Source organism: Phyllobates terribilis, unplaced genomic scaffold, assembly GCF_046119375.1.
Source record: "Phyllobates terribilis strain yellow unplaced genomic scaffold, ASM4611937v1 Scaffold_2__4_contigs__length_985480577, whole genome shotgun sequence".
Taxonomy (NCBI): domain Eukaryota; kingdom Metazoa; phylum Chordata; class Amphibia; order Anura; family Dendrobatidae; genus Phyllobates; species Phyllobates terribilis.
In genome coordinates, this window is record NW_027362762.1 from 193,409,341 (window position 1) to 193,434,567 (window position 25,227).

Sequence of the window (25,227 nt, forward strand, 5' to 3'; positions counted from 1 at the left end):
CTAATGTTGTTAAGGGGTTAAAGGCGTATATCGCACCATGCATGATTTTGAATTGAGTTTCTCTCCACGACTCATTTATAATATGTTTCCTGAATAACCTCCAACCCGTTCTAATCTTCTCGGGGATATCTACATCATCAAATTGTTGTTTCCAGTACTTAAAAAAGGTAACTTCTTTTCTTAAAAACCGCATCCGCAAAAAAATAAATAAAAAAAAGTCAGTGAAAGATGTCTTTTTTGGACCCTAGCCTTGGATCAAAAAGACTCATACAAGTATATAGGTCCATGAAAAATAACTGACAGCACACACTGCCATCTATGTTCTTATCTCGGCAATTCATATTTATTAATTTTTTTAAATAGGAAAAAAAATTATAAATTAAGATATATAAAAAAACAAAAAAAAAAAAACAAACACTGACCAAATAATGATGAAAATCAGATCCAAACCACTGATAACAAATCTGATCTTTTTTTGCGTATGAGAAAAATCACTGATGTTTGAATGAGGTCTAAAGAAGTGAGAGCTGAAGTCGCATCCTCACCACCACCTCCCAAACTAACATTACCTAACCTAACCTACATTACAGAAGTATAGGTCTCTTCAGTGGTAATGAATCTGTGAAGATAAGTGCATGTTCACCTAGGCAAAAATTGCATAAAGACATGCATGAGTGTAAAGTACTGGGTGGTATTTTCACAATATGGCAGGAGCCTATTATTTCAGAAAATATATTAGGTATCAAGGGTATAATATATTTTTATTATGTTTTAAATTTTAGAGTTCAGTTTCATTTTTGGATATTAAAGAAGAACTTCCACTTATTTTTTAATAATAAAGAAACCTATGTAATTGTGTGTGTAAGTAGTGTGTGAAAGGGAATCCATAGGCAGATTTTTGCTATGTAATCTGAGAGCACCATACTGTAGGAGTAGAGACCCTGATTCTAGCGATGTGTCACTAAGTGTTTTGCTTTTTCAATACAATCAGTGTTTTATCAGCGGGAGATTATCATTACAGGACAACTATCCAGCCCCTGATTAGCAGCTTTCTGTCACGACACAATGTACACACAGCTATGGTGTGCAGAGTTCTATACAGATCAACATCTGAGCTCTGCAGCAGAGAAAACGGTGACCATCATAACTGCTGCACCCAGTAAACTAAGTGATACATCACAGGACTCAGGGTTTCTATACCTGCCTTTTGCTGCTGTCAGATTACATAGCAAAAAAACCTGCTAACACATTCCTTTTAATATATCCACCGCACGCCATATGCCCGATTTCCAGCGCTGCTCGTCTCCCGACGCCTTTGCACTCACGTAACTTCTATTCCAATTTGCCATCTCACACTGCTATGCGAGAGGCAAAAGTCACTTTTGCAAGGTAAGCCTATGGGTGCTTATACTTACTTCCGGCTAACACACAAACCGCAGTGTGATTTGGCAAAGTCAGAACAGAAATCACGTGTGTGAGAAGGGGACGGGACACGAGAAGCGCTGGACACCAGTGAAGACGACAATTAGCAAGGAGAAAATACTAAAACCACATTACACAGATTAAACTTTAAAAAATTGGGAGGATTTCTTTTTATACTGAAAAAAAAAAAGTGATGCACAAATAAAAAGGTGCTGCTTTGACAAAATGAGGATCACCACTTACCAAAACGTTGACATTTTCCTTTTGGCTCAATAGTAATCGTACTTCGTCTAGGTTGCGATTGAATATTGCTTGGACCAGTGGATGCTAAAATGAAAAAGGAAATACATTACAGGATAAATTGTACAGTTGTAGAAACCCACTAGTAACATGGCCATAACCCCATTATCTACACCGGAACCTTTGCCCTTTCTAGTTTACAGTGAAAGACCTTTGGTCAATATAGTGGAAAGAAAGAAAAGTCACAACCAATAAAGAAAAACGGACAGAAATGTTTACAGCAAATGGGCTGACCTATATTCTTGGCATTTTTCTTCGGCAATAACACCATAATGACTTTTATACAAGTTTAGGCATCTCTCCAGAAAAATGTTTTATATTTGAGGCGTTAAGTGCTCTAGGCATGACAGAGCACTTAACTAGCCTCTGCCTGATATCCTTGTCTGAGGTCAGACAGATTGGTAGCTGACAATCAAGCTACAGAGGCTGCTCAGGGAAGGGAAACAACCTCAGAAGGCAGAAGTCCTAGGGAATTTCATGTCTCATTAGCACAAGTATTAAGACGCTGATTTCTTGGGAATGCAGCAACAAATAGAAGATATAAAAGGTGTCTAGGAATTTAGCTTTCAAAGATCTGCATGCCCATATGTGCAGTTTGTAGGGGGAGAAGGTAAAGGGGCTGATTGTACCGACAAGATTCCCTTTAATTCTCTTACAGACCAATGAATTTCTGAATGGTCAGTTCCTTTACCAAACTGTACCGCAAGAGCAGCACTTCTTTTTTTTTTTTAAACCAATTATTTTTATTTAGGTTTCAAAAATTTACAGCAAACAGTTATCAATATACATATAACAATTCACATAACGTGTAGTAATACAGTTAAAACCCTCTCCCCCCTCCCCCCTCCCGCCAATACTCCTTATGCCGGGCATACCTGGGAACATTGACAATCATATTACCGCCATGCATGCGGACCATATTTTCCCAAAAGTTCTCTCTCCATGCCTCCGCCTGTAAATGCTTTCCTCTAAATGCATTGCCGTACGTGTCTGAGCAATAAATTCCCTCCTAGTGGGGGGTTCCGAATCTGTCCATTTTCGTGCTATTAGTTTGCGTGCCACATATAGCAATCGCGCTATCGCCACTTTGTAATGTTCTGAGACAGGTATTCCATCCACCTCCCCCAAAACACACAGCACCGGGTTTCTGTCAATTGTACATGTATAAGCCCTCTCAATTTTGTTAACAACGACCAACCAATAAGCCACTAGCCGTGGGCATGACCATAGCATGTGTAGCAGTCCGGCCTGGTCCGTGCCACATCTAGGGCAACTGGAATCTCCCCTCAAGCCCGCCTTGTACAGGCGCAGCGGTGTTTTGTATGTCCTATGTATTATGTATAATTGGGAGATCCGTGCCTGCTCGCTTAGAGAGATCTTCGGGACATATTCTAGAATTGCCTCCCATTGTTCTGTTGTGAGGGTACCCACCTCCCTTTCCCATTTACTCTTTGCAATGAAGTGATTTCCCCCCAGATAGGAGTGCAGTAGGTCATGATATAGGCTCGATATGACTCCCCTCGTCCCTCCCTTCATACATACAGAGTCTAGTACAATGTCACCCTGAACCGTCATGGCTCCCAATCCACACTGTGCCCTCCAAGCATGTCGAAGCCTATAGTATTGAAATCCCCATACCAAAGGCAAATCAAATTCTTCTCTCAATTTCTCAAAGGTCTTCAGGTCCGTTCCACTCTGCAGCTGGCACACATATCTCACTCCTTGCGCCTTCCAATTGCCCATTTGACACAGCTTATTAAGTTCCGGCAGATGTTCATTGCCCAACACCGGTGAGTACTTAGTCAGCCCGTCCACCCCCCTGATCTTTTTAATAGTGTCCCATACCTTCTGAGTCAAGCCTAAGGTAGGATATATTGCTCCCAATTTCTTAAAGGTACCATCCTCTAACGCCTGGACCAGTGGGCGTCTCCCCGACACATGTACCAGCACCCGGCAAGCTGCCCCTCCACAATCGGGTTCTCTCCATCCCCTGACATGCTGGCCCTGTACTGCCAAGAAATAGACCCAGGGATTGGGTGCGGCCAATCCTCCCTCCTCCTTCCCATTTTGCAGCGTTCCCAATTTAATCCTTGCCTGCCTCTTGCCCCATATCAAGGATCTGAAGATAGAATCAATACCCTGAAACCGTTTTTTTGGTAGCCATATCGGCGAGTTGTGCAAAACGTACATTAGTTGTGGCATAAGGACCATCTTAATCAGGTTAGTTCTACCCGTCACCGTCAAAGCCAATTGGCACCATGCGCCTATTTTCTTTTTAAATTTCTCTAGCAGAGGAACTAAATTCAGATCCGTGAATCGTGTCAATGGAAGCGCCACCCATATCCCAAGGTATTTAAATTGTGAAACCAGCTGGAGCTGCTTCCCCCTCTCATCTATCTCCTCCGCTTTTATTGGTCTATCTACAGCCATGACATAAGACTTGTGCCAGTTTATCTCCAGTCCCGAAATGCTCCCAAAGTGTTTAATTACATCCATCGTGCACCCCAATGTCTCTCCTGCATTTTCCAGAAATAACAGGATGTCATCGGCATACAGTGATATTTTTTCTTCCAGCCTCCCAAATTTAAATCCGACCACTCCTCTCAGCACTTATTTTGGCCGCCAGGGGCTCCACTGCCACCGCAAACAATAGCGGGGACAGAGGGCACCCCTGCCTTGTGCCCCTATGTAAGTCAAACATCCTGGAACGTTCACCATTCACCTTAACTACCGCCCTTGGGGATGAGTACAATAACTTCACCCAGGCCATGAATGCGGGGCCAAATCCCATTATTTCCATGATTTTCCATAAATATTTCCATTCCACGCTATCAAATGCTTTTAACTGCCTCCTGTGCCAATTTTAGTCTATTGTGAGCTACACTCGTTGGCGCCAAAATCATGTCTGCCTCTGCCCTTGTCAAGTCATCCTTTATTTGTTGATCTGCCAATTTAGTTTTGGTCTTACACCGTGAGATCTCACTTATAAAGAGTCCCCTCGTAAATGCCTTCATAGCCTCCCACACCACTGTGGCCTCAGCACTCCCTTCATTCACTTGGAAGAAGTGCTCTAGTTCTTTGGTTATGCCACCCATATCCACCACTTTAAGCCACGTCGGGTGAAGACGCCAACCTCCCCTCTGACCCTGAGCAGATCCCACTAGAAGCGTGACAACCATAGGACTATGATCCGATAGAGTCCTCTGTAGGTATTCCACCTCCCCAACCATCCCATCCATAGCAGTATCCCCAAAAGCCAGGTCTATCCTTGACAGTGTTGCGTGTGTAGCCGAATGACACGAGAAGGTCCTCTTACCCTCATTTCGTACTCTCCACAGATCCACCAGCCCCAGCTCCCCCACGTAGGTGCCAAATGCAGTCATTCCGTCCCGTCCAGCTTCCATACCTGCCGGACGTACTTTATCCCAGTAATCATTCATGGTGTTGTTAACATCTCCCATAATCAACATCGGAGCCTCCCCCCATCTGGCCGTCAAGTCCATTACTGCTTGAAGTTCCTTTTTAGAATAAGGTGGAGGGATATATAAAGCCACTAAAATCATTTTGTGTCCATACAATCTGCACGCAATCCATACATACTGCCCTTCACTGTCTACTTGCACTGCCAGCTCTTCATAATGTGCGTTTTTGTGTATTAAGACTGACACCCCCCTGGAGTACGAGGAATAAGTGGAATGATATGTCTTTAACATCCACCCTCTCGATAGCCAGTGCCTAGTATCTCTAGTGAGATGGGTCTCCTGTAAGCACGCAATCATAGGATCACAAGATCTGATGTGATTCAGAACTGCTGCCCTCTTAATCCTGTCAGATATACCACGTACATTCCAACTTAAAATCCGAACCGTACGGTTACTCATTGTGCATTAGAAAAAACAATCCACCATCATCAAGTAACATCTTTCCATTTTGTTCCCAAGCATACCAGGTCAAACAGCATAAGCAACCCCATTTTCCCGCAAATCCAACCCATCCAACTCCCCCCCTCCCTCCACCCTTCTCTTGTCACTCTCTTCCCAACGTGAGAGTGGGAGCTCAAAGAACCTGAGCAACATCGTAGTATACCGCATATCAACATGCGCCGTGTCCTCCTCCAGCATTGGCAGTCTCTCCACCACATAATCAATAGTATGCATAGTCCCGAACCATTAATCAAACAAATTAACTATAAAACGTAGATCCCAGCGGGGGTTTCTCCCCCTCCTCTGCGGTTTCGCAGAGCAATGCAGAGCCACAACCCTGTCCAGTGGTCAGGATAGCAGGGTCGTGCATTCACCGTGCCGAGTCCTCAGCTTCTCTCAATTTGCTCCGGTTCCGCTCCAACCACGAGGCGGCCTCTACCGGTGACGGGAAAAAATTGACCTTTCCAAAGGCTTCCACTCTTAATTTGGCAGGATAAATTGTAGAGTATTTCACATTCAAAGAGCGGAGCTGTTTCTTCACTTAACCATACCGTAGCCGCAGCTTTTGCACCTCAGCCGAGTAATCCGGGTATATTTCAATGCGTTTGCCCTCCAAGGTAAGATCTGTCAATTTTCTGGCCTTACGTAAGATAGTGTCCCGGTCTCTGCAGTTCAGGATTCTGGCTAACATCGTACGAGGGCCCTCTCCAGGCACTGGGGGTCTCATGGGCACTCGATGGGCACGCTCCACAGCAAACACCCTCGACAGGATATTAGACCCAAACTTTCCCAGCAGCCAGGTTTCAACAAAGGTCGTGGGGTCAGCACCCTCAGCTCTTTCAGGGATGCCCACAATACGCAAATTGTTCCTGCGTGACCGGTTTTCCAGGTCATCGTTTTTGTTAGCCACTACTGTGATCCTCTGAGTGTGCTGTTGCTGCGTCTTTTGCACTGAGGTTAAATGATCTTCTGTTACACCAACTCTGCCCATCTGGCTGTAACTTTCTGCATAGAAGCCTCAATGCCTCCCAAGTCGGCTTTCAGACCATTCACCTGCTTTGTCAGAGCAGTTAAAGCAGTCTTGCAGTATAAGACAGCCTGGAATACATCTCGCAGAGTCTGCTCTGCCTCATCTGAACTTTCAGCTGCCAGCACAGTGTCACCATCCCCCTCCTCCTGCTGTTCATTATGTAGCACAGGCACAGGCATCTCCTCACCATCTTCCTCCTCATCTCCATGCTTCTCACTGCCTTCACTTCCTTCTTCATCTGCCTTCATGCCCCTCGCATACCTGTGCAGCCGTGCTGAAGCCTCCAGCCTCCGTGCATAGGCTGTGTTCCTCCTTCCCGCCTCTTCCTCTGTCTCGGTGCCATCTTGGGCTGAGGCACTGCTGCAGGCCCCGGCATCCTTCTGCCTTTTGCGGCCCATGTTGGACTCTCTGAGTCTGGCAGAAGCTCGCCTCTGACTCCCGGGACCCTCAGACAGCAGTTCCTGATAAGGGATTTGGCTGGTTCGGGCTCTGTGCAGGATAATTGAAGCTAATGGTGGTGGAGAGGCACTGCCACCCGACCTCTCACATCAAGAGCTAGGCCACGCCCCAGAGCAGCACTTTAACTCTGAATTAAACAGGCTCTTATTTGTGGACCACAAGCTCTGTGCATTTCTATGAGATTCATCAAGTGTCAAACGGATGCAAAGGGACTGACACGCAGGTCTACAATGCAATGAACATGCTGTTTCGGCAAAACAGAGCAGATAATACAGGAATACAGTGTGCAATAAATACAATTACCAGTGCAATCGTGTGTCTTAGAGACATTACAAAAGGAGAAAAAACAAATCTTTCGCCCTGTGACACCTTCTTTCCAATCTGCTTTTAGGTGACAAACAAAACAGGTACTAGAAAAGTAATTAAGCAGCCCACCAACATTAGTGATCTTCAGACTAAGGATTTATATACAGATATTAGTATTATAATATTTTATATTTCTATAGCACCAACATATTCCGCAGCACTTTACATTACAGAGGGGACTTGTACAGACAATAAAAAGACAAAACAGAGTAACACATGATTCAACAGATGTAAGGGGGACATGAAAGGTAACTGCTGAAAAGTGCTTGTATTGCACGGTCCAGCCTCAATATAATAAATAGTTTATGCACATAATGCTGCAGGAACCGGTCACCAGCCAGTGTGTGTACAAGTGCCGACACAGAGAGCTATTAAAGGGACTGTCAGCACAGAATGACTGTTCAAAGCAAGTACAGGCGCTCGGTGCTTCATGGCGCGGCCAAGCCTTTATATACACCTTCACACCTGCTTGGTTTTCATCTATCTCTGTCCTTTTCTGGTCCTATGAAGCCAGAGCTGTCAAAGGAGTGGGGTGGGGGAGGATTGAGGGAAAACAAGCAGATGGGAAGGAGTATAAAAAGGATTGGCCCCACTGTGAAGCACTGAGTGTTGGGACTTCGTTTGAACAGTCATTCTGTGCTGAGAGAGTCCCTTTAAGCGCATGAAGGTCGTGTAAACCAATGCTACAAGGGACCAGATTTGGATGAAAATTTAGCAAGGGCAAAATGGGAATAGTTGCATAAATGAGGTGAGGTGATAAAACACATTTCTTTAGACTGGCCTAAGTCACACTTAAAACTGGGTATTGGGAATTAATCAAAGTGTCTTGGGTAGTGCATTCCAGAGAAATGGCGCAGCATGCAAGAAGTCTTGAAGTCGTGAGTGGGAGGTTTGGATTATGGAGGAGGTTAGTCTTAGGTCATTGGAACAATGGAGGTCACGGGTAGAGATGGTAGACTGTGATGATGGGGGGAGATGAGTGAGTGTGGTGCTGAACCATGTAGCGCTTTGTGGGTGAGAGTGATGTTGATATTGCACTCTATCAGATGGGCAACCAGTGCAACGACTGGCACAGGGTAGAGGCATCGGTTTAGCGGTTGGAGAAGAATAAGATCTCCCCTCCAGTCCTTCCTTAACTCTGCTGCGTGACTGGTTCATCTCTTGATTTGCTACTCCCCTTTGCAAATCCCTTCACTGGTTCCCAATTGCCCAGCGTATCCAGTTCAAACTGCTAACACTGACCTACAAAGCCATCCATAACCTTTCTCCTCCATACATCTCTGAACTAATCTACCGATACATTCCCTTACGCAATGTCTGGACCTTCTTCTCTCCTCCACACTTATTGCACCCAATCGCCTCCAAGATTTCTCCCGAATATCCCACATCCTATGGAATTCTGCGCCTCAACATGTCCGATTAGCCTCCACATTTGGATCCTTCAGACAAAACCTGAAAACCCATCTCTTCAAACAAGCTTACAGCCTGCCATGACCTTGCCTGCTGCCACCTCAACAACACCGGAGCTACTGCAACCCCCCAACCTACTGTTTCCTTCCCCATTCCTGTAGAATGTAAACCCGCAAGGGCAGGGTCCTCTTCCCTCTGTACCGGTCTATCATTGTTAGTTTGTTTACTGTAAGTGATATCTGTATTTGGTATGTAACCCCCTTCTTATGTACAGCACCATGGAATCAATGGAGCTATATAAATAATAAAAATAGAATTAGACTTACCGGTAATTCGGTTTCTAATAACCCACCCATACGAAGAGGTTTAAATAGCCCCTCCCACATCCTCCCTCCAGTGTCATTACAAAGGACCACAAGAGTATAGATGCTTCAAATTAATTTTTATTTCTACTGATCAAGCTGTCGTAGAAATAATAAGCGAGGGGGAGGGAATTACCCGTGCTGTCGTGGTGGGTTATTAGAAACCGAATTACCGGTAACTGTAATTCTATTTTCTCTAATAACCACCCCCACGACAGCACACAGGAGGTATACCAAAGATATACTAGGGAGGGACAATAGCCTGAAGGACCTTCCTTTCGGAGGCTAAAGGCCCCGTCACACATAACGAGATCGCTAGCGAGATCGTTGATGCGTCACGTTTTTCGTGACGCAATAGCGATCTCGCTAGTGATCTCGTTATGTCTGACAGGTAGCAACGATCAGGCCCCTGCTGTGAGATCGCTGATCGTTACAAAGCTTCCTGGACCATTCCTGGGTCGTTGCGCTCCTGCTGGGCAGTGTGCATCGCTGTATTTGACACCTTATCAACGACCTCGTTAGCGATTCAGAACTGAGACACGTAGGCGTGCATAAATTGGACTTTTCCGTGCCCCTCGTCCCCGATTGGTGGACGCTACAGCGTCCTTGTTTTTCGGATCCCACCAGCGTTCTCCGGCTGTGACTCCACTTTGAAGAAATCATGCATCTTTAGTGAGGTAGGTATTGTTTGGGGTCTCAAATGAGTTTCCATTTTTAATTCATTTATAGGATATCTACCAATTATCTGCTATCATTGCTCTACAGGGAGGGAGGGCTTGGCTTCTATCTGTGTATATATATGCTTTTGCATGGGCAGATATTTTAGAGGTCTCGTGCGCACACACACCCACACAGCACGTTTTCTGACATGCTGTCCTGGCCAACCGCTTCAGAGTTTTTCACACGCCAATTAACATGAAACTTACATCAATAGACTCTGTTGTTTTGGCCTGTTGCACGCTTCACAACTTTCTTCGTCGACGTGATGCAATTACGTACTGTCCGCCTGGCTTCGTGGACTCTGTGGACCTAGCCAACGGGGAAGTGGAGCTCGGTGAATGGCGTGCAAACGATCCTGCAATTGCAGGCCTTCAACCAGTGGGACATGGCAGAAACACCCATGATGCGAAGACCTGCCGCGCCAACTACTGCCAGTATTTTAACGGTCCTGGTGCTGTTCCTTGGCAGCATCAGAACCTATAGTGGGCAACTACTCATGTTTCTACACAACTGACATTTCTGTACTGATGTGTCTAATAAACTGTGTTCTACTATGCAAAAGCTTTGTTTCTCATTCTTTCAGTAGTAGCAGTAGTCACTATATATATATATATATATATATATATATATATATATATATACACACACACACATATACATATACACACACACATGTATACAGATACATAGACACATACATACACACATATACATTCGTGTACTCGTATGTAAACAGATTCAGACCGGAGACGCAGTAGAGATCCCATCTGGCCGGATACGCAGTAGCGATGTTAAACCAAGGCCGCCCAAACAGAACGCAGTAGCGTCCACCAATCGGAGATGAGGGGGCGCAGAAAAGTGATTTTATGCACGCCTTTGTGACACAGTACAGTCCCTATCAAGGTGTGGATCGTTGGATCGTTGAAATAACTGCTGTGTGAAAGCGTCCCAACGACCGCCGAGATCGTTAGTTAGATCGCTGGGGCGGCCGAAATCGTTGGGAAGTTCTGCATGTTTGTCAGCTCCCCAGCGATCACGAAACGACTCTCCAGCGATCCCAAAACCGTGACGCACTAACGATCTCGCTAGCGATCTCGTTATGTGTGACGGGGCCTTAAATCTCCAACAGACATTAGGTTTAGTCTGTAGTGTTTGGAGAAAGTATGAATTGAGGACCATGTGGCAACTCTGCAAATCTGTTCGAAGGATGCGCTGGCTTTTTCAGCCCAGGAGACAGAAATCGCCCTTGTAGAATGGGCCTTGAGCTTTGCTGAAGAAGGTAGATCCTGGATCTGGTAAGCCTCTGTAATCGCCCTCTTAATCCAGTTGGCTATTGTGGATTTTGCTTTCTTTCCTCTGTTTGGACCTTGTGTATGGACAAATAGGTTCTGGTCTTTCCTTCCTTCCTTCTTCTGTTTCCTGAAGATAGTGCAGTATTCTCCGAACGTCCAGAGTGTGGAATTCCATCTCTTTTTTGTCTTTTGGGTTGTCACAAAAAGATGGAAGGATTATCTCCCGAGATCTGTGGAAATTTGAGACCACCTTAGGTAGAAATGAAGGGTCAAGTTGGAAAATTAGACGATCTTCCAGGATTCTCAGGTAGGGTTCGTTGACCGAAAGGGCCTGTAGTTCACAAACTCTTCTGGCTGTAGTTATTGCCACCAGAAAATCCGTTTTCCAGGTTAGCCTGTCCAGTCTTATGGTTGATAAGGGCTCAAAGGGTGGAAGTGTTAACCCTTTCAGAACAATGTTACGGTCCCAGGGGGGGACCAGGTCTGTTACTCTAGGGTGGATGCGGGTGGCTGCTGTCATAAATCTTCTCACCCACTGATGTTCAGCTAGTCTTTGATCGAAGTATGAACTTAACGTCACTACCTGGACCTTAAGAGTACTAGGTCTGAGACCTTTGTCCAGACCTTCTTGTAAAAAGTCTAGAATCGGAGCCACATCAGCCCTATGAGGGTCTGGGCGAGTGGGTGCACACCACCTTAAGAAGGTTTTCCAGATCTTATGGTAAATGGTGTTCGTTACAGGTTTCATGCGCTTCTGAAGAGTTTTGATGACTTTCTCTGAGAGGCCTCTTGTTTTTAATATCAGGAATTCAGAAGCCAGGCAGTTAGGTGTAGTCTCTCGGGATCCGGATGGTGAATCGGTCCCTGGAGAAGGAGATCCTTGATGGGAGGAAGGATTAGAGGGCTCTCCACAATCAGACTGGTTAACGTTCCGAACCAACTTCTTTTTGGCCAGCGAGGGGCCACTAGTATTACTCTGGTCACTTCGGTCCTTATCTTCTGTAAGGTTTTTGAAAGGATAGGTAGTGGGGGAAAGGCATACGCTAGTTTGAATTCCCATTAGTAAGCGAATGAGTCTACGCTCAGGCAAGGGCAGTTTGGATCCAGGGAGAAATATTGAGGTACTTTCGAGTTCTGTTGTCCCGCCAAGAGATCTACCTCTGGATAGCCCCATCTCTCGACTAACATCTGGAAGAATTCTGGGTTTAGGCTCCACTCTCCTGGATGAATCTTTGTTCTGCTTAAGAAGTCGGACAGGATATTGACTGAACCTTTGATATGAAGGGCCGACAAGGATAGAAGATGTTCTTCGGCCCAGGAGAATATTCTTGTTGAGATTGCTTTTAAGCTTTCGGATCTTGTGCCCCCTTAATGACGAAGGTGGGCTACTGTGGTGATATTGTCTGAAAATATCAGAATGTGAGATTTCTGGACCAGAGGCTCTGCTGCTCTGAGGACTTCCTCTACGGCTTTTAGTTCTCTGAAATTTGATGAGCGTTGGCTCACCTCTTTGGTCCATATACACTGGAATAGATCTTGGGAGACCATGGCTCCCCATCCCTTTTCGCTGGTATCCACCTTTATGGATTCAACAGACATGGTTTTGTCCTACCTGTAGATGTCTTCCTGTTCAGGGCTCCTTTTATGGGCGACCGGACCAGCGCCTCCCTCTGTTTAGAGAGCTCCTCCCCCGGTGTCCAGGTGAACTTTTTTTCCCCCATAGCTTTTTGATGCGGTCCACAGTGGAACGCAAACTGCTGGAAGTGACATTATCCCCCGCCGGGCGTCCGAGGTCACTTCCGGCGCCGTGGCGTGCGCTCCACATCCTGGAGCCGGCATAGCCCGCGCATCCAGCGGGGGACAGGAGGAGGAGATGGACCGGAGAGCTCAGAGAGGCCTTCGGTCAGAGGATCCTGCAGACCTTGCCCGAGAGCGTGGACTGCAGGAGGGAGTCCCGAGTCCGGAGGAGACGGGAGCAGCGCCCTGAGGAGAGGTAAAGACCGCTCGATCCTCCACTGCCCGGCTAGTAGTTTTCCCCCAGTGCCTGTCGCCGGCCTAGTACACCGGGGATGACCTCTTCATCCCTGATAGGGACAGGAAATAACACTGGAGGGGCTATTTAAACCTCTTTGTCCCTACTAGGGTGGGGTTACATCCTCTTGTGTGCTGTCGTGGGGGGTTATTAGAGAAAATTATCTTTACTGTCGCATTCAGGATGGATTGGAGAGAGTTTAGAAAGAGGGAGACATTAGTAGACTGTTGCAATAGTCCAGACAAAAATAAGAGCAATAGTACGTTTTTGCAGAGTCAAAAGGTAAGAAAAAGACGAATTCTAGAGATTTTACAAGATGGGGATAAGCAAACTGTACTTCCTACAAAAACTAAGGTTGTCCAATGTTTGCAGCAAAATGTTAGAAATGTTCTACCAGTCCGTAGTGGCAAGTGCCATCTTTTTCGCAATCATATGCTGGGGAAGTAGCATGCGGGTGTCTGATGCTAATAAGCTTATCAAGAAGGCAAGCTCTGCTGTTGGCCACCATCTTGACACTTGAGGGGGTAGTGGAGGAAAGAATTCATAAGTGTTTGGCGATAATGAACAATAACGCACACCCATTATATGAGCTGTTCATGAGGCAGAGGAGCACCTTCAGCAACCGTATTATCCTACTAAGGTTCAAGAAGAAAAAAGCTTGTGCCGACTGCTATAGGAATGTACAACTACGACCCAAGTGTGAAATTCTCCAAGTGACTGGTGTATTATTGGCGTTCTAATTGTATATTGTACTGACCGGTCGTGAATAGGAATGTATGAGATTACACCCGCAAAATTCTACTGTTATGTCGAAATTGATGTCTATGTTCTGCTGCTGTGAAACACTTTATTGATCCCGAGGGAAATTACAGTATCGTATGTTTTCGAGGTGTAGATGACATGAGCGAGAAGAGTGAAGGAAAGATCTGAGTTAAATATCACCCCAAGACAGCGGGCGTGCTACTGGGGAGTAATGGTAGAACCACACACAGAAATGGCAATATCAGGCATAGGTAGGTTAGTGGAGGGAGGAAACACAAGTTCAGTTTTTGACAGATTAAGTTTTAGCTAGAGGACATAACGTTAGACAGCGGGCAATCATTGACATTTTGTAGTAATGCAGGGGTGATGTTAGGAGACTATATGTATAAGTGGGTGTCATCAGCATAAAGATGGTACTGAAAACCAAATCTACGGATGGTTTGCCCAATAGGGGCAGTGCATAAGAAGAGGAGGGGGCCTAGAGGAACCCTGACAGCAAGGTCATGTTCACACACTGTGTTTTGCTGTGTATTTTGCTGCATATTTTCCTGCAAATTTTCAGCAGCGTCTACAAGTACCAGTAAAGTCTATGAGAAACCGGTATTCTCTGTTCACACATGTCGCTTTTTGTTCGCTGCGTATTTTCTGCCTTCCTTGCGTATTTGGAAAATAGAGCATGTCACTTCTTTCAGAGTATTTGCTGCATATTTAGCTTTTTTTCACCCAGAGGATGTAATGGGTGGTCAAAAATACGCAACAAAATACGCAGCAAATACAAGTTTTTTTACGCAGCTGTTTTCTTGCCAAAGATAAGTTAGCAGCAGAAAAAAAAACACGTGTGTGAACATAGCCTAAGGGGAGGAGGAGCCAGCAAAAAATACACAGGAGTGGTCAGAGAGGTAGGAGGAGAACCAGGAGAGAACAGTGTCCTTGAGGCCTATAGAGCGGAGCATAGTGAAGAGGAGCTGGTGATCCACAGTGTCAAATGCTGCAGAGAGATCCAGGAGAATCAGCAGGGAGCAGCGACCATTAGATTTAGCTGTTAGCAGATCATTAGAGACTTTAGTGAGGGCAGTTTCAGTAGAAGGTAAAGAGCGGAAACCAGATTGTAGAGGGTAAAGAAGACAGTTATCTGAGAGATAGCGGATTAGACAGAAGTGGACCAAGTGCTCCAGGAGTTAGGAGATAAAAGGAAGATTAGGGACAGGTTTGTAGTGAGCAGCCCTGTTCTGGGATCGTTTTTTTAAGTAATGGGTGTATGCTTGCATGCTTGAAGGAGGAGGGAAAGAAACCAGTTGAGAGAGAGGTTAACCCCTTAACTACCGGTGCCGTATTAGTACGCATATTTGCGTGCTGAGCCCTCACTGAACCGAGCACACGTCAGCTGATTATTACAGCTGACATGTGCCCGCAACAGCCCCGGGTGGAATCGCGATCCACCCGCGGCTGTTAACATGTTGAATGCCGCTGTCAATCTCCGACAGCGGCATTTAACGCGCGCCTGTGGTTGTCATGATCTTGTCGCTATGAGCGCCACCTAGTGGGCAGCGCTCATAGCACAGGACCATTTCTGCTGCATGCAGGGGACCTGCTCGTCCACTGTATGTAGCAGAGGCGATCGGACAGTTGCTGCTTCTAGTCTCCTATGGAGACTATTGAAGCATGCAAAAAGTAAAAAAAAAAAAGTTTTTAAAAATATAAAAAAAAAAATAAAAAAATATAAAAGTTTAAAATCACCCACCTTTCGCCCCATTCAAAATAAAATATATATATATAAAAAAAAAACCCTACATACACATTTGGTATCGCCGCATTCAGAATCGTCCGATCTATCAATATAAAAAAATTAATCCGATCGGTAAACGGCGTAACGAGAAATAAATTCTAAACGCCAGAATTACGTTTTTTGGTCGCTGCAAAATTGCAATAAAATGCAATAACGGGCGATCAAAACATCGGATCTACCCCAAATGTTATCAATAAAAACGTCAGCCCGGTGCGCAAAAAATAAGCCATCAACCAGCCCCAGATCACAAAAAATGGAGATGCTACGGGTCTTAGAAAATGGCGCTATTTATTTTTTTTTTTACCAAATTTTGGAATTTTTTTTCACCACTTAAATATAAAAGAACCTATACATGTTTGGTGTCTATGAACTCGTAATGACCTGTAGAATAAGAAGGGCAGGTCAGTTTTAGCATTCAGTGAACGTGGTAAAAAAAATAAATAAAAAACAACTGTGGTATTGCACTTTTTTTGCAATTTTACCGCACTTGGAATTTTTTTCCCGTTTTCCCGTACAGGATATGGTAAAACTAGTAATGGCGTTGAAAAGTACAACTCGTCCCGCAAAAAATAAGCCCTCACATGGCCATATTGACCAAAAAATAAAAACGCTATGGCTCTGGGAACAAGGGGAGCAAAAACGAAAATGCAAAAAAGGAAAATGCTCCGGGGCTTAAGGGGTTAAATATTTTTGATAGTCGAGTGTTGACAGCTGAGGAAAAGGATTGAAGATGATGTGAGGGAATAGGGTCACAGATGCCGGTAGTAAGGCAAGAAAATGCAGGGAGCCTGCTAACAACTTCTTCCGTGACCGGTTAAAAGACAGGAAATGAGCAAGAAGAAGTGTAGGAGGGAAGAGCATCAATGATATTAGGGACTTATGAGAAAATTTTGTTTCGGACATGGTCAATTTTTTCTTTGAAATAATTGGCCAGATAATCAGGGCTGAGGTTTGTGGTGAGGGTCTGCATTCTTTGATTGAAGAGTTAAAAATGTCAGTTGTTTAGGATTATTGGATAGTGAGTTTATGAGGGTGTAGAGGTAGGCTTGTTTGGAGAGGTGAAGGGTGGAGTTGTATACTTTAAGCATAACCTTATAATGGATGAAATCTTTGGCTAGATTGGATTTTCTCCACAGTTTGGTGCACCTGGAGCAGCGATGGAGAAAACGTGCTTGCAGCATGTAATGGAACCAAAGACAAACTAAGCAGTGAATTATCAATATATTCCTTTATTTCACCAATATCGCGCTTGCATTAGGTCTCCAATAAAATGGTGCATGCGTGGTTGTATCCATAAATCATGCGTAGATTGAGAACTCAAATCAATTTGCGGATGTGACGGTGCAATTTTATTGGGAGCTAATGTAGACGCTGCAATATTTAAAATAGGAGGCAGGTCAATGATGGATCAATGCCCTGTCAGGTTTCCTGTCCTTGATGGGCGGATCCTCTCTCTCACGTGGTGCTGTCATGGGATCCGAAAAATCCCGTTACCGGTAAGTAACTAAGGCTTTATTCGGTCGTCCATGACAGCACCACGTGAGAGAATTACAGAGACGAAGGAAATTAGGGAGGGACCACAGCTTGAAGCACCCTTCTCCCGAAAGTGAGATCTGCAGAGCCACCCAGATCCAATCTATAGGGCCTATAGAAAGTAGAGGGAGAAGACCAAGTGGCAGCCTTACAAATCTCCTCAATGGAAAGCCCTGTCTTCTCCGCCCAGGAGGTTGACACCGCTCTGGTAGAATGCGCCCTCAATCCCTCCGGTATCTCTTTATCCCCTGAGGAGTATGCGAGGGAAATGGCCTCCTTGATCCATCTAGCGATTGTAGCCTTTGAGGCCTTACAACCCTTCCTAGCCCCCTGATAGCAAATAAATAGGGACTTATCCTTTCTAAAGCCATGTGATACTTCTAAGTACCTTAGTACGCACCTCCTAAGGTCTAAAGTGTGAAGTCTCTCCTCTTTTTGATTTTTGGGCAGAAAGCAAAAAGTTGGGAGAACTATTTCCTGGGTTCTATGGAATCGAGTGGCCACTTTAGGAAGAAAGGCTGGATCAGGTTTTAATATAATCCTATCGTCCAGAATTTGCGTGAATGGAGGGCATATTGAAAGGGCCTGTAGGTCACTGACTCTCCTGGCTGAAGTTAGGGCTACTAACAGGACCGTCTTTAGGAAAATAATTTTGGGGGAGACTAAATCTAGTGGCTCAAAAGGAGGACTGGTCAAGGCATCTAAGACATAATTCAAATCCCAGGGAGACATCTTTGCTTTGGTAATGGGTCTACACCTAAAGGAAGCTTTTATAAAACGGCCTATCCAATAGTTATCTGCAATATTGGAAGAAAATAAAGCTCCCAACGCCGACACCTGTACTTTCAAGGTACTGGTAGTGAGACCTAATTCTAAGCCTCGCTGCAGAAATTCCAGAATTTTCCCAATAGGGGGCCCCTCCTCCACCTTAACTTCTGCAAAGGACAGAAACTTCCTCCAGGTCCTGGCATAAATACGGGTGGTAACAGGTTTTCTGCTAGCCAGGAGAGTATTCACTACATTTGCGGGGAATCCTTTGTTGGTCAATAACACCCTCTCAAATTCCACGCCGTCAAATGTAGACTCGGGGTTGGAGGATGGGAAAGTGGCCCTTGAGTGAGGAGGTCCGGAATCTGCGGAAGAACCCAGGGATCTGATATGGACATCTTCCGGAGACAAGGGAACCACGGTCTTTTGGGCCAAAAGGGACATACGAGTATCACTCTGGCCCGGTCTGCCCTGATCTTTTTTATCACCGCTGGGAGCAGGATCATGGGAGGGAAGGCATATGCCAGAAGAAACCTCCAGGGAACCATAAAGGCGTCCACTGCCAGGGGTCCTTCTCTGGGGTCTAAGGAACAAAAATTTTCCACTTTCCGATTGGCTCTTGTTGCGAATAAGTCCACAGACGGAAGGCCCCACATTTCTACGATTCTGGAGAATATGTGTATATTTAGGGACCACTCTCCTTTTACAGAAGTACGGCTGAGGAAATCCGCTGTGATGTTTTCCTTGCCTTTTAGATGAGTAGCCGAAAGAGAGAGACCGTGATCTTCGGCTTTCAGCAGAAGTGCGTTCGCTACCCTCATCAAGTTTCTTGAGCGGGTTCCCCCTTGGTGGTTTATGTAAGCTGCCGTGACTTGATTGTCCGAGAGTACACGGACATGCTGGTCCTGAAAATATATAAGGAACTCGTTGAACGCATGCTGCACCGCCAGAAGCTCCTTAACATTTGATGACAACTGTTGCTCACTGCTTGACCAGGTTCCCTGCACTAATTTCCCTTCAAAGTGAGCTCCCCAACCTGTAGCACTTGCATCAGTGGACAAGACTGCAGTTGGACTACATTCCCAGGGAACCCCTTTAGCAAGATTGTCTTGTCGTAACCACCAACGAAGGGACCATATGGCACGAGGACCTAGCGTAAACTTACGGTCTAGATGCCCCTCTAAAGCTGCGTTATTGTACAACACATCCCACTGAAAGGCTCTTGAATGCAATTGTGACCAACGAACCGCAGGAAAAGTGGAGGTGAAGGTTCCCAATAGTGACATGGCCTTACGGAGTGACATAGAAGGTTTACGTATACATTGTTCTACCAACTCCCGGATTCTATCAATTTTCTCTTCTGGAAGACAACATAGCTGTTTCCTGGAATCTAATATGACCCCCATATATTGTTGTACCTTGAGTGGAGATAGTCTAGATTTTCCTAAATTTAGACACCACCCCAAACTCTTTAAGACCGACATGGTCTCCTGCAGGTGGGTCTCGCATTGAACCAACGAATTCCCCACTATCAGGAGATCATCCAGGTAAGGGATAATTAGAATGTCCCTTTCTCTTATATGGGCCATAACTTCCGCCATTACTTTAGTAAAAACCCGTGGGGCTATAGCTAAACCGAAGGGGAGTGCAGTGTATTGGAAGTGTTTAACCACCCCGTCTATTTCAATGGCCAGCCTCAAGTATTTCTGGTAATCACTATGAATTGGGATATGGTAATACGCATCTTTGAGATCGAGCACTACCATATAGCAGTGGGGAAAAAGTAACTTTATTACGGATTTTAAAGACTCCATTTTAAAGGTGTGTATTTTAAGGAAATTATTCAGGGATTTCAGATTTATAATTGTCCTGAAACTTCCATCCGGTTTCGGAATCAAGAAGAGCGGGGAGTAGAAACCAAGACCCTTTTCAGCTTCCGGAACCTCAATCAGGACGTGCTTTCTTATTAGGGTTTGTACTTCCGAAACCGCCAAAAAATTCAAACGAGCCCCGCCCCTTCCGGTGACGTCACAGGGCTTCCTGCCCGGCGCACCGGAAGTCGCGTCAGAAGGTCGCGCCCGTCACGGGCGCCGCCGGCACGACCTGGATCTCCTGCAAGCGGTAGCGAGGGGGGGGGGGGGGAGAGAGAGGCCGCTAGCGGCCCCACACCTAGCGGACATCTACCTCCCGTGAGGCGAAGTCGCGCCTGCCGCAACGCTCACGGAGGCGCCCCCATGAGCCCTGCCGTGGCGTCTCCAGAGGACCGGGACGGACCGGCTCCAACCACCTGCTGTGGCCCTCTCTGGGACAGGAGTCCATCTTCTGCAGGTAAGCCTGCAAGGTCCCCCATCATGGACAGGAAACCTAAACTGAGGCGGAAAGAGAGGGCCGCCCTTTTTAACCTGTAGGTTTCCTGTCCTTGATGGGCGGATCCTCTCTCTCACGTGGTGCTGTCATGGACGACCGAATAAACTTCAAACACAACGATTACACAAAACGGATTTCTTCACCACAGATATCATCAGTATTACAGCACAAATATGACCATGCCTGTACTTCACTTAGCAAAATACTGCTGACAGGTTCTCTTTAAAAGTAAAAAGGACAATTAACCCCCCTCCCCCATAGGCAGTAGATAGAAGCATCATTTGGCCTTCAGCTACTGTTAGGGAATCAGGCAAAATTTTAATTTGCTTGTTCTTCCAGATTTTCCCAGGAAATTAGATTCAGAGATTTGTGCCTGGAGAAACCCCTGACCATAATAAACATAAGGGTTTGTTCACATGCTGAATATTTGCAGATTTTTCTGCAGCAAAATCCAGAGTTTAGGCAGGAAAAACGCAGAGTGAAATGCACGCTTTTTTCTCATTAATTTGAATGGGGAAAAAAAACATTCTAAAAATGCCGAAAGAATGAACATGCTGCAGATTTGAAAAGAAATGCTTTGATGGTATAAATCTGCAAAGAAAAAATAAGCAGCGTGTGCATGAGATTTCAGAAATTTCATTCACTTTGCTGTTACTGTAAAAGGCATTGCATACCTTATCCCACGACTTCCTATGACATTCTGCAAGTTCTGTGCACATGGTCAGGATTTTTTCTGCGCAGATTTTACTCGCAGAAAAAATACGGACATGACCAATTCTGCATGCGTATTTGCCTATACAATGCATTGGAAAAACGCACGGCAAATACGCGTCAAAAAATTTTGCGTTTTTCTGCCAAAGATGCAGAAATGCTCAGGAAAATTTCTGCTTCATTTCTGCATCGTGGGCACTAAGCCTTATGGCTATTAATGCTACTACCAACATCTACTTCTTCATATTGCGCAGCAGCCATATTGAGCGTTCCCTGTATTTACAGCATCATGCATGTATGTGCCTGTGATGCTGTCAGTTCAGGTCAAGACGCCTGATCAAGCCAGGGATTGTGGTTGGAATACAAATAAGAACAACAACAAAAAAAAAACAAAAAAAAACAAAAAAAACACACAACCGCTGTTATACACTGCTCAAAAAAATAAAGGGAACACTCAAACAACAGAATATAACTCCAAGTTTATCAAACTTCTGTGAAATCAAATGTGTAGAGAGACCTATTAAACCCGTTGGGAGTGCATTGCAGTCACAGACACAGCTGCAATGCAGGAATGAAGGTGAGCATTGACCTGGTCAGACTACCTGGCTAAGGCAGATTAAGTAAAACCCGGCAGGGCCTTCATCTCTTGGAGGAGGTCACAGGAGGCAGTGGGGCGGCCTCCTCCCTCCAACCCGGGGTTTTCCAGTGGCTCTTGCCACAGGTCCTTTAAAAACCCTGCACTAAGGGTTAGTGTTGTTCTATGTTGGAACCTGCTAGGAGCATAGCAGGAAAGCTCAGCAGGCCTGTGTGTAGCTGAACCCCTGGCTGGGAAGGCTCTGCACCTGTCAGGCTCTGAGCGGCCTGGCCGTTGCCCACAGCAACCATGGTTTAAGGACAATTGTTTTGTAAATATCCGATAGCATCACATCAATAGAAAAAAAATAAACACAAATGAATATAAAGCAGAGGAGTGAAGAGGCAGAAACGCACGGTCAGTGTAGTAGCACTAGTGACTTTACCTGCTATACCTATAAATCGCTTCTCTTATTTCAGAAAAATGTTCCCTATATGCACAGTGAACTGCAAAAAAAAAAACAAAAAAAAAAACAACCCTGCACTTTACTTATTTGCTCTCTGTCCAGTACCGAGTCTCTGCTGTGTGGCTGCAGCTAATCACTGAGCTCAACAGCTATCCGTACCGCACCGTGCAGCCAAACAACGGAAACTGGGGCGACAGCAGAGAAAAGGGGGGTAAGGATCACAGTTTTATATTTTTTTTCTATAGCAAACTACGCATATAGGAAAAAGTTTTCTAAAAGGGAACAATATCTCCAAGCCTTCAGACAAAATTCAGAAGAGCATACACAATAGAAACAAAAAAAAAAACAGACTAAAACAAAAGGACATTAGTTAATAATCAGGATTTCAAGTTTTTTTGGCCCATTTTGTGATTGATTCTTGCGAGGAACACCTGCACTACAAGAAAAACATTGCTGGGGAAAAAAAAGTGCCATAAAACAGCAGAGGAGGGAGGACTGTGCTCTGCAGCAATAAGCGCAGCACACCTCAAAAACAGAAGAGATTTTACCAATCGCACGGAATACATTGATTTTCCATCAATTCATGAATACACGTTTTCCTGAAACTACATATGGATGCACCCGATAGCATGATGCTGAAGTTGGTTTCTTATTCGTCCAGTTTCTTATATGAGGCTGAAGCTGGTTTCTTATTTGGCAATTTATTATTTATTTATTTTTTTTACAGGTTTAACAAAAGTAAAAAAAAAAAAAAAAAAAAAAATCACAATAATAAAATCTTATGCAGCGAGGAGCCCTGATGTGAATACACTTAAAAACAGCTACAAAAATGATAAAACTGGCACACAAAATCAGCAAGCAAGGGAGTTAATGAAAGGGTTAAATGACTTTGGGCCACTGATCTCACACCACCATTACATTCATAGTGATGGCCCGCATCACTTCAGCCTGGCCCAAATGGGTTCTGGGCATGAAAGTGAACAAATAGTCAATTATTAAAATCTGTGAAAATTGGCTGTCTGCCCACTTTGATGCCAATTCTTATGCCCAGAACCCATTTGGGGCAGGCTGGAGTAACGGAATTTGATGTGGGGAATCACTATGAATGTAATGGTTGTGTGAGATCAGTGGCCCAAAGTAATTCAATAATGCCCTTCCATGCGAGTTTTATCATTTTTGTAGCTGTTTAACGTGTATTCACATTAGAGCACCTTGCTGAATTGTATTTTATTATTGTGATTTTTTACTTTTGTTGGTAAAACAGAAAAAAAAATGCAGAATAAGAAACTGACTTCAGCATCGTCCCTGCAGCAGCCACTCACGCTGTGTCCACCTAGCACAACTGATAATAGCAACATATCTGCACGCTGCACTGTTCTTACAATCAAGCCTGATGAAACCACGTATCTTCCTAATGCCAATTGAAAAAGATCTTAATGGTGGCCACAAAAGAAGAAGTTGTCCACAACTTTTTATTATCCCTCCAATGTATTCAGCTGGTGCCCATAAGGGAACCATGACGTGACATCAGCGGATGTCAGAGCCGGCTACCGCCGGGGATCATGTGATGCCTGTGAGCGGTGCTATCACTGGTCGCTCACAGGCATCACGTGACCACCGGCAGAAGGTATGCCACCAAAGATGTCAGACTGCTAGTACTCTCTCACCGAGTACATAAAAAGATAACACAGACGTGTAATACTTCAAGTCCACTACGATCCTGTATATCACTCCTAAGCCTCGCAATGAAGAATGGCCCCTTGTAAACCTTTCCTCTACCTATGGAGTCAGAGGGCCCAAGTATTCTACGACACAGAGTGGTCATCTTGCTTGCGCTGCCATCCCAGCATCCGCCAGGAGCCATCAGAAGGCATTTGCTTTCCCAGTAGAGTAGCCTAGGTTGCAGGTGCAGGCAGGTGAGGAGTCTGATGGCCACAGATATGGATACGGGACACAGCGAGAGCCATAACTAAAGGTAAAATAAAGGCTCCGCAGTGAGCGAACAGCCCAGTCATCTGGTCTAATAAACTATGGGGCACTTTGCCTTCCTAATTACCTGGCGTCCGGCTTTGATCTACTAGCAAATGGTCAGACGGGAGGGGGCGCCTATTACAGGCTACTGTGGGCATCCTCCTGTACAGCAGCCTTTAGACCACTGATAAGCACAGACCGTGCTTCATCTGTGCCTAGAGCTCCAAGAGTCAACACAACGCCAATGGGGGGGTGTTACCCAGAGGTGCGGACGGGTGGCCTGTCCTTGTCTGTGCTCAGCACTGCAGTGTTGTCCCATTAAAGTGGCCCCTTCCACTAAGAGTCAGAACCTCCGATTCCAGTGTTCACAGCCATCAACTTTATACTACTGGATAACCCTTTTCAAAAAAGTGGACAAAGATTAAAATGACATGGGCAATTTCCTTTGGAAACAGCACCACCACTGACCACAGGTTGTGTGCGGTATTGCAGCTCAACTACAACAACTTCAAGAAGGTTGAGCCGTAATACCAGACACAGCCTATGGTCAGGGGTGGCGCTGTTTATGAAAGAAAGCAGCCATGTTTTTCTGACAACAGAAGCCATCACACCCCACTGTAACACATCAGTCAGTCGCCACGCTCATCACTGGCTGACCACCATCACAGGGGTTGTCAGCGGCGATCAGCAGGACACTGACAGCTGGGTGACACCGTGCTGCCGCAGACAGATGAAGCCCCCTCCTCCGCCAGGACTTGTTTACACCGGCCCCGCGGGTGACACGGGGCACAGCGCTGCGGATGAAGGGCATTGTCACATGGGTGACGTCATCACACCCGGAGAAAGGGTTAATGCCGTGCTAGCGGCGCCTGATGACTTCAGCACAGCGCCGGGGTCGGTGCACGGCGCCATGACGGCGGCACCAGCACCGCGTACACCCGGAGCAGAGCGTGCAGCCGCCGTGTATCCCTCC

At 45.4% G+C, this 25,227-nt stretch overlaps 1 protein-coding gene across 6 annotated transcripts in view; it reads right to left on the reverse strand.

The window, feature by feature from the left end:
- ANKRD52 (ankyrin repeat domain 52) overlaps positions 1–25,227 on the reverse strand; it is a 75,945-nt gene that overhangs the window by 50,403 nt on the left and 315 nt on the right. For all 6 annotated transcript variants that reach the window (XM_073663746.1, XM_073663745.1, XM_073663744.1 and 3 more), the window contains exon 2: positions 1,666–1,749. In XM_073663746.1, the coding sequence (XP_073519847.1) occupies positions 1,666–1,749 (84 nt within the window). The remainder of the gene's footprint in view (positions 1–1,665; positions 1,750–25,227) is intronic.